At 32.7% G+C, this 10832-nt stretch overlaps 1 protein-coding gene across 1 annotated transcript; it reads left to right on the forward strand.

The window, feature by feature from the left end:
• The first annotated feature begins 506 nt into the window (after positions 1–506).
• Positions 507–10832, forward strand: LOC139973803 (uncharacterized). The gene is made up of 8 exons (XM_071980671.1): positions 507–623; positions 4404–4449; positions 5186–5355; positions 5934–6198; positions 6791–7005; positions 7266–7565; positions 8302–8566; positions 10077–10832. The coding sequence occupies exons 1-8, from the start codon at positions 534–536 to the stop codon at positions 10352–10354; spliced, it is 1629 nt and encodes a 542-aa protein (XP_071836772.1). The 5' UTR covers positions 507–533; the 3' UTR covers positions 10355–10832.

Consider the following 10832-nt stretch of genomic DNA (forward strand, 5'->3'; position numbering starts at 1 on the left):
GCATGTTGAAAAACATGAATGGAAGTACATTTGGGTCAAAATTGGGTCAATTGAGGCAGTTATATATATATATATATATATACATATTGCTCCCACTTTTTCCAGACCTATTGTTGGCTTTTTAAACCAATTCGTTTGGTAAATTGGTTGGTTATGCCACAGATATACTGACAACTCTGCAATACATTTATACTTATTTATATGTCATTATATGTCATATTGTTTAGCTTAACGATGCCAAGAAATAAAAACTAAACATGACGTATGGTATTGCATCATTTCAATACCTTTTAAGGTAATAACTTGTACCGTACTCTAGTGGTGCCATGAAATCTGAACATAAACCACGTGAGCCACACCGACTGCCTTTGACAGGAATACTTATATAATAATAATATGTCTAGACGAATGAGTGTAAGAATGGTTGCCTACCACCACTGTATTATCCTGGGTCATTTCGTATCAGGCATAATTGCAGCAGAATGGATTTGACATTTATTCCAACTTTATACTGCAAGAGGTAACTTTGTACAATGCTCTACTTGTTTAGAAGACATCGTGGAGGTTTAACCTCTCTGTTTCTCATCATTTTTGTTTCCAGCAGCGTGTCTTCTCAGGAAGGGGTAAGTTTTTCCTTTACTTTTTATTTCACTCGTATCATCTGTCATATAACCGTTTCGATGTTAAAGCAGTACTCAATTGATATGTTTTGATTTGCAGTGCTAAACCCTCTTACACTCTACTTTGGTGATTTCTTGCAATTAATCGAAGAGATAAAAATATTAAACATTTTAACTAACAGTACCAATGAAGACGAATTCGACAGTCACACCTACTAGTTGTTAATTATCGTTTCGTTATTTGATTTGTCTCTTAGTTAATTAAGCATATAGTAAATAGTGTATAGATCACATTTACCAAAGAATTCATATTTACATGTTAGTTCCCTTAACTTCTATACCAATGACTCTGTATAAAAACATCTTACGGAATTTTTCAATTGAAGTACACGTTATCATTGTATATAAAGTTAATCTGTGAAATATCGACACACTGTGAACTAGCTGTGTGCTAGCTGCGATTTGTACTTAGTCTGCTTGAATTATTGCGCATTATTTTGTCGTAGAAACGTAGTCTTTCGACAGACATGAAGGAATTAAAAATAATATTTCAATAGTAAAGTAATATACATTCATCAACTGATTAAGTCACACTTTATGGATGTCAATTTAAAGCTTCGTTATTTGATTTTTCTCAATTCGTTAAGGAAATAGTAGTATAGAACACATTTACGAACTTGTATTGTTTGTATCCTTCCCTAAATTACTTTAATAGTAACTTTGTTAAAAAAGTTCAGACGGGTTTCTTTAATCAAAGTACAAATAATTACTGTATATAAAGTTAATCTGCAAAACTTATACACATTTTGAACTGTAAAATACATTGTAATTGAAAATAAGAAATACGGAGTATCTTTCGTTAGCTGCGTCTTGTATTTAGTATGTTTGAATTTGTGGGTTTTTTTGTTAAATAAACCTCATATCTTGGCAGGCACGTACACTAATATACCACATCATAAACAGTAGTTTGTTATTCTTAAATAGTTTACTCTATAACAGATATATGAGTTAAAGATCTTTAGAACGCTAAAGCAATTACTTGTTTGTCTACTTGACTTACCAAAGTATGTCTAAAATGCTAAAACCGATAATGTATCCCTTAATTTTACTCCTACTTTTTACCTCTTCCTTACGGAGTTATTTACAGTTACAAGGGTATATCGATACTTCTTACTTTACGGCTAAATAGCAATTCAGATATAGCTTTAATCTATTTATTTTAATAGCTAAGTAGCTAATAGCTTTCATCCACACATCCATAAGTAAAAATGTAACATTCATATAGCCTAAACTTAATAGTCATACTTTCTGAAGGTTTACTTTGTTTAATTTTCTGTACTGGATGGCAATGGGAGAGTTAACTTTAAATATTATTCCACAACATTTAACACAACAAATTTATTTATCGAACACAACGTTTACGTCATAAGATTCATTCTTAGAATTATATCTTCTTAAAAATCTAAAGCGAACAAATGACAAAGGTTCTTTATCAGTTTTGTGTGATTGCTTAATCAATAAATTGCCCTCATCTTTAAAATCATGATTCGACTCATATCTTAACTTACTTTGGAAAGCTTAGACTTTTCATAGACTACATGCTAGAAATAGGAAACATTTTGCAACATTAATTCTGAATTGTTCTTTCTTTTTTATATTTTTTTTTTAGCCGTCATTTATTGTCTAATCTTTTGCCATAATAACAAACTTATAAAAAACATATATACGACACTAAGTAACTGTTTGATTACAAATATTCAATATTCAAAGAGCAAAGCACAATTACTAAGAGTGTCTTTTAGGAGATTGTATGATAGAAGTCCTCGATGTTTACCATGATCTAAATGTTTCTCAACTTGTAAAAGAATTTTTAATTTATACAAAAATTCGTTAACGTTGGGAATGCTCAAATAGACTACATGCTAGTAATAAGAAACAGTTTGCAACATTAATTGTGAATTGTTCTTTTAATATTTTGATTTCAATATATTCGAATGTCGCTATCATATAAAATATTCAGCAAAAGAAAAAGAATGGCTACGCTGATTTGGTTTGCTGAAATTTACTAACCTATTAGGAAAAAAAAGGACGAAAGTAACTGCACATTTTTTGTCCGTCACTTATAGATATCGAAACTTCAGTCGGTGTAATTTTAAATAGGTATTTGGGAATATTCAGCTTTGATGAACATCTGCCTTCTTGAAAACTTTAGCATTATCTTATAAACACGCAGTGAATATGAAAGGGCCATGTTGTGGAGTTTTAATCTCTCAAACTCTACTTTATTGGAAAATCATGATAACGCACCGTAGTAGTTAAAGACTTATAATTATTGTGACAAACTATTTTGAAAATAGTCATTACGCTGGATGCTAACTATTGAACTTAGAATATTTGTTGGACAATCATGAATCAGTAGTTAAAGACTTTCTATTATTGTGTCAACAATTCTATTGGAACGTCATTAAGCAGGATGTCAACTCTTTTCTCCTCAAGTCAAATCTAAGTTAGAATAGATAATTTAAGTCAACCTTCATTCATGAACAGCTACTTCAGTTGTATGACAATTGATAAATGTCTATATTTTACATTTGTTCAAGATGCCCATAAAGCGTTCTTTGGTCTAACAAACAGCTCAGCGTATTGTGTACATTTTGTTTTTTGTAATATCAAAATGCGTTCTTTGGTGTAACAAAATTGTCTAATTTGCCTTTCCATAGAATGTAATGCTTCGTATGCGCTAAAGATGCATGGCCGATACAAATTAAAATTCCGTAACACTAAATACCCTGTCGACTTAATTAACTACTAAACTAGTATATATTATTAAGTTTGTGTACTAAATTAATATAAATGAGCGATTACAATGAAGTAAGTCAAAAGATTTACTGACTTTACTCATCAAAACGTTGCTGTTTGTAAGAATTGTCAATTGATTTAATCGCTGATGTCGTTGTCGGTACTTTTTGGAAAAGAACCGACACTTTTATCGAAATTCGATTTTTTTCTTCATTTCCAATATAAATAAAAAGTTCCGTTTTATCGAAACTCGTGAAATCATAGTGCAGAGGTGAAATTTAAAAAGTAATATTTTATGAAATTTCTTCATGTGAATCAATTAAAATACATAATGCACTAGAAAAATCTGTTATTTTAAGGGTTTACACGTTCCTTTTTAAATTATATTTTCTACAAAAAATAAAATAAATATCGAACAGAATATAATTGTTTTAAACTATAAAGACGTATAAAGAACTATTAAGACGTAAAAAGAAGAATATAATTGTTTTAAACTGTTAAAACGTATTAAAACCTAATGGAAATAGAGTAAATGTTCATTGTCTAGAAGTAATTAATTGGTCCAAAACAACCTAATATATGAGACATTAAACCCAAACAAAATATTCCCAACATTTTTAAAGACAATTTCAAACTTAAACTTTCATCGGTTTGTGTTTTGTTCTGTGGGAAATGCCATTTTTATTGGGTTACTGTTAATATTCAAAGTTCATCTCAATTGAGGGAAACGTTTTGAACTAGCAGTTCTCTACCAATACAGATAAACGACTGAGTCAATACGTCTTTTTTAACTTGTCCTAAAATAACAAGCAGCTATGTGAAATATTGCAATTGATATATAATAAAATAAAATACAAATTGTGACTTATCTTTCCAGAGGAAAATGTAAAATAAAAAATTGTAACGATGTCACATTTTAATATATAGTAGTATAGTGTATTTATTGGACAATCATTTTATTGAAATTTTTTGGCCTTATTTTAGCCGGAACGTCAAAGGAGCGTAAATGACTACGGAGACCAAACTTTGTGTAAGTGAATTTTTGAATGTTTAAACCTTTAAAACGTTAACGACATTGTAAAGTTTACCCTTTCTACCCTTTCTTTCTCTAACATTCACTGCCTCAAACGCAAGTGAACTTCCACAGAAGATAGAGAATCATAGTCTTTTCTTTTAAAGACAACTATATCATAACATTGGGAGAAATTCCAAACATATATGAAAGTATATGATAGAGAAATCGTTTGGTAATTATCGTCAAAGCCATCATATGTTGTTTAACATAACTATTGTAAATAAAATAGGAGCTTTGCCACTTACAAGATTTTAAGTTTTCTTTCAAGATACATTTTTTTGCTATATATATATATATATATATATATATATATATATATATATATATATATATATATATATATATATATATATATATATATATATATACATATATATATATATATATATATATATATGTATATATATATATATATAGCACTTGCTGATGGTGAGTAATTTTACAGACTAGTCAATAATAGTAACTAGATATTAAAATCTCATCTACCTAATTGCTATGCCACATTTTTATACTATGGTCAGGAAATGACGCAAATGGTTGTGACGATTGACAAAGAACACAGTAAAGGAAGGCTACATGAACTGGGTTTCTCAAACAATTGTCTAAGCAACTATGAAATAAAAACGAACTGTTGTTAACATCTCTTAGCTTGATGTGAGGTATGCTTATGTATAACACATTTTCCTTTCAGCGTCATCTTTTTTCTTCTACCAACGTGCTGAATATCCACGAGACTGCCTTGACGTGTTCAATCAATGTCCATCGTCTATTAACGATGGTGTTTACGTTATCAAACCAGAGGGCTATCCTGAACCTTTTGAAGTATATTGTAACAACAGTCTAGGTGATGGTGGATGGACGGTAGGTGTTGTATTGCACTCTGTGAATATTGTATTTTATTGGAAGATTTGTCTCCACAATTGAAATTACTCTTGTTTCAATAATACATTGCTCATACTACAGAACTCTTCATATTATTATAATGTACTAATATATAGTTGATGTTACACAGTTGGCTCGGCGAGCTTTACACAATATTTGTCTTCCAAGGAGAAGTTGGCCGAATCATCTTTCTTGCTCCTTCGCAAAAGCAGCCTGAACCATAGAGTTATACCAACATGGTTTCCCACGACGTTTTAATACTTTCAACATATTCCAGGCTTTAATAAGAATACTATATTGGCGAAAGATAACGCAACTCATATATTGGTAATATTTATATAGTATTTCGCTTCAATATTACACGGATCATTTGGTGTGGCTTGTAAGTGATTTTAAGTTGTTTTTATTATCTCCTAATTCTCTTCCAGCAGGTTGTTTGATCCATGTTTCAGTATAGTTTTGCCTTTCTTTCGTTTCTCACTAGTCTTACAGCTAATAGCTAACGGTCTTGAAATTCAATCACTTTGATATTTTGATGTCTCAAATTATTTCAACAGGTCATACAAAGACGGGAGGATAGCTTAATCAACTTCAATCGTACGTGGGACGAATATGAAAATGGTTTTGGTTTTCTTTCTCATGAATTTTGGCTCGGCAATGAGAAAATATCCTACATCACCAATCAGAGGAAATATCAGCTACGCATAGATCTAACTACAGCATCCGGTTTTTCATTCTTCTTGACGTATGAGACTTTCTGCATCAGTGACAGCTTCAGTCAATACGAACTGCTTAGCACTGGCGAGTATACCGGAGCAGCAGGTAGGTGATCAAACTGATAAACTTCTTAACTGGACACATTTCTCGCCTGAACTGAAAATAATATGTTGCGAACCGTAAAACAGTGAAAGTAAAATATTGCAATTTTGCTGATCACACATGTTTCAATTATTTGATTATATTAACATGTTTGACCTGCGGTGTGATGCAGAGAGGGACTATTTCGCTTACTAACGATCTACTTCCAAGCCTAAACCAAGCTGACATCCATGCATAAACCAAGATATCTTTAGGAGAATGAGCTCGTTGTTATATTTAATATTAATCTGTAGCATCTATATTGTCTTTCCCCCATTATCACTTTGTTGGTACTTGCTATCAAGCACTCAGCTCAGACGTAGTTTCTTCATAAATCGATATATTTTGTTAATCTAGTAAAGGCAGAGAGGGGTTTGCTATTTATTTCATTGGTTTATTTAGATATGTCATTTAAGCTGTGAAGCATGTTTCGCATTTTTATACAATATCAAATATAAATGTCTTAAAATGATGTGTTGTGGGATGATATATCATCAGACACTTTGCATAAGGTTTCCCTTTTTTATTTCGTTACTTAATCGTTATTCATATCCAGACACAAACTTCGAGTGGTGTCCTACCAACAAGGTTGTCAGCAAGTGTAAATGCGAAGGTTCATGCGCCGATCCGACATGCACCGAATCATGCTCTAATACACCCACTTGCGTTTGTCCCGATGGGTTCTTGATGGACGGGGAAGACTGTATACCTAGAGAGGACTGTGGTTGCTTTATAGAGGAAGCAAAGAACGGTCAGGGAGTAGTCCTAGCGGTAAGATGTCATTTCCTAAATGTTTAAAGTATCAAACTAGTGTATAATTAAGCCAAAAGCCGGAACAAAACAGTCATAACGGTGCTTAATATGATTAAATTAAAAATTTCAATTATTTACTATGCAGATGCTCTCATTTTATGAAGGAATGTCACTTATTGCACTGCTTATTATGCCTCGACATGAAACATTGAGTATTCCCAAGGAGGATATTAGAATCATGTGTCTACTTGAAAACGGTTACCGCTTTATCTTGTTAGGAAGGTGAAGTATATGTGAACCCTTCTTGTACCAAACGATGTTCTTGCAACAGTGGTCTGTTAAGATGTGACGATACATACCGGTGCGATCCCAACGCTAACTGTGAGAAACGACAAGGTATATTACAGTGTTACTGTAACACAGGGTACATGGGCGACGGAGTCATGTGTGCTGAAGCCACAGACTGTGTTAGTTTGAGAGGAGAAATATCGAATAGCATCCAAAGTATACAACCAGCTGGGTGGACAGATGTGCCATTTCAGGTCACGTGCGATGTCACAGATGGAGGAGGCTGGTTGGTATGTCATTTATCGTCTACTTAAAGTTCGTTATTTCAAGGAAAAATACTGGTAACGTTTCATTCACTTAAATTTCATAGCCATTATTGTGCTTCTCATCAGTTTCAATGCTTATTAAAGTAGGAAATGTGGTGGTCCATCTGGACTCGGTAAGATATTAAATCCCACCAAAAAGGGTTGTTGAATCTGAAACTTAGTCTAAAAACTTTCATGTCCTAATGTAAGGGAACTGGAGTAGTGGAGTTGAGAGTCTATCAAGTTGATTGGTTTTCGTTTCCAGTCTCGTGGAAGACTTTTCTGATATGAATAACTCAGTCATTTTATTATAAGAATTATTTAAAGTAAGTCTAGACTTTATTCGATCAAATTAGAGTCATTTATATTTCTATTGAAAATGTACAATTGTATTTGCCTTGACACTTTGCTTTTGACATGTCTTGTTCGTAGTTATTTGCAAAGAAACTGAATTGCTTGAAGAGATTGTAAATCGAAATTCGATCCTAAATTCATTTCTTCATATTCATTAAAATACAAGCTCCACTTCTACAGTTGGAGAAGCAATGGAATACTTTTGACTTTTTCATCTACATTAATACCAAATTAATGAAAATATATTTGCAGCGAAATAAGTATCGCTCAAACGAGGTCTTTTACAAATATTTACTACAAGATTAATGTTGATAACCAGCTTTTTCAATGATTAAGTCCTTCCATCTTTTAATTACTGAACTTACAGGTTTTTCAACGCCGTGTTGATAGTAGAGACTTTTACCTATACTGGAACGATTACAAAGAAGGTTTCGGCGACGTCAATGGGAGTTTCTGGCTCGGCAATGACAAACTTGCAGCGTTAACGAGCCAAACCCAATATGAACTAAGAATAGACATTGTTTCCAAATCTGGAGAACATTACTATGCTAAGTACAGTTCCTTCAGCGTAGGCAATGAGGGAACTAATTACTTACTCAGCGTCAGTGGTTATGACTCTTCCAGTACAGTAGGTGAGTTGTTGTTCTTCTTCCCCAACTATATTTAATAATATGATGGTGTCTTGTTGTCAAATAGTAAAATAGCTAACTGACCTATGATTGAACGGACTCCTTTTAGCGGTTGTAAAGTATGAAAAATGTGTAATCACCATATATATTGATAACAATGAGATTAGCCATTTAAGGTATGTAGTTTTGGCATTGACTTTAACTACGTTTAAATCATCTTCGGGAAGTTACCACAAGTTAGAAGCTTTAAAGATAGACAGATATAACAAAAATTGTAATGGAAATACTCTCTTAATTTTACATTAAGAAGAAACTAATATCATAGGTACGATAGCAGCTATATGTAATTTAAATCATAAAAGGCGATGATATGTACATGTCATTGTACATAACAACGTCAATTAAACGGGCGGATGATGAATAAACCTCGTAGATATTTATATTAAGTGTGACTGATCGTCGTAGCTTCCCACCGCATTCAATCGACCAGGCTGGATATATGTTATATGTTTTTAGCATGCCGTAACGTCCCGGTGTATATGACATGGAATACTAGCTTTAAGTGCGGAGTAACATACATGGAGCTCCACATTCACAAATGTATAATGTATAAGGCCATTTAGGTGTGCTGTTGTAAGATGATGCTATTAGATTTATCAAAGTACTTATGCAGTGCAGCCTCTATTCCCAGCCCCCTTTCCCAAAATAAATGTATAAACAAATCTTTGATATGATATATTCTTTATGTGATTGGGAGAACATTGTAAGTTGATTTGGTAACGGCTGCAAACTGTCATTTTAATTTAGTTTTCCAATTTCCAGAGAGAAAACAATAAAAAAAATAGTCTAGCAATATCATATTTCAAATTAAATATTATACTTTGGATTCACAATGGTTAAATATGGCATCATGATTTATTAAGAGAGAGATGGGTGTATTATTTGGAAATATCCAGCGTAATATCACTGATAACTTGAACCCGAAAAGAAAGTAAATAAAAACCGGCTTAATGTTATGCAGAACAGTTATAGTATTGAAAGTAAATAATTTCATTTAGTTTGATATCATGAACGAAATGCAAACACGTATTCAACCAACTGTCTTATGTTAAGCACCTCCACTGGCTCATGCCGAAAGCTATCCCGAAAATAAGATCACATTATCACACAAGGGTTCGTTTTTTTTTCCTACAAAATATTGGTGTTGTGACTAAAATTGTAGCAAAATAACTGTCAATATGTACACACATCATATCTTCTCTATTTACCATTTATGCACTTCCTTGGACCTGTGACAACCTCACAAAATAACTCATACAAAGTGCAGCTCCTGTCTACAACAAAATAGACAAAGGTATTAAGAGCAAAATTATCAGATTTTTGTAAGAGACTAATTAACAGCTCCATTAGAAAACCAGTCAGTCTATTATAATACTATTAGCATTGTAATATGGAGCGCCTAATTAAGTTCTATAACTGTTCGCGATTTCATACTCTTTTTCTTCTCACCTAGGTTACGACGCTATGGATTCGATCAACGGTGCTGAATTCTCTACACGCGATAATGACAACGACGACTATTATGATGATGACCTAGCCGAATATTATAGAAGCGGATGGTGGCACGATGATTATTATAGTTATTATGATGGTTCTTCTATTTATTATGATTATTTTTATTGTGACCTCAATGCACCATACACTGGATCTCATACCATACATTGGTATAATTTTCCTGGCGGTCATTTAAAGATAAGGTCAACAGAAATGAAAATACGACCTCGAATGTGATGAAATGTCGAAGAAAGCAAATCCCACAAAATACATCGTGGAAGCTTTTCGACCAAATACCGTTATCAATTATAGGCCTACTGTGAATAACTGATTCAAACTTAATTCCCTAAAGGAAATAATTAAGTACTTAAGTCTACCCTACTATATGGATTCATAATCTCCAAATATTCCATATGTTCGCTGGCCAGATTAATCCAGATAACAATAAACTATCTGGACAACAAAGAAGAGTTAGCGATGTTCCGAGTTACAGACACGCTTGAAGAGTGATAGAACCAGGATGGAATTTTCGAAATACTCTGACTATATTGTAGATTTCAGATAAATCAGTATTCCCATTGGAAGAAAAAATGCGTGGTTACCACTTGTGAACCACTGTGGATAACGTTTTTACAACGCTGAAATATGTTGGATAGAGACTTGACAATACTGAATAATGAACACTTTGACATAATATGAAATATCTCCTAAATAA

The sequence above is a fragment of the Apostichopus japonicus genome, chromosome 9 (genome assembly GCF_037975245.1).
Source record: "Apostichopus japonicus isolate 1M-3 chromosome 9, ASM3797524v1, whole genome shotgun sequence".
Classification (NCBI taxonomy): domain Eukaryota; kingdom Metazoa; phylum Echinodermata; class Holothuroidea; order Aspidochirotida; family Stichopodidae; genus Apostichopus; species Apostichopus japonicus.

Excerpts from the sequence above, each read along its gene's own strand:
- LOC139973803 (XM_071980671.1), top strand. The coding sequence starts at position 534 with ATGCTCTACTTGTTTAGAAGACATCGTGGAGGTTTAACCTCTCTGTTT. Across the intron at positions 624-4,403 it reads GCGTGTCTTCTCAGGAAGGG|CCGGAACGTCAAAGGAGCGT; the intron begins GTAAGTTTTTCC and ends GCCTTATTTTAG. Across the intron at positions 5,356-5,933 it reads TAGGTGATGGTGGATGGACG|GTCATACAAAGACGGGAGGA; the intron begins GTAGGTGTTGTA and ends TTATTTCAACAG.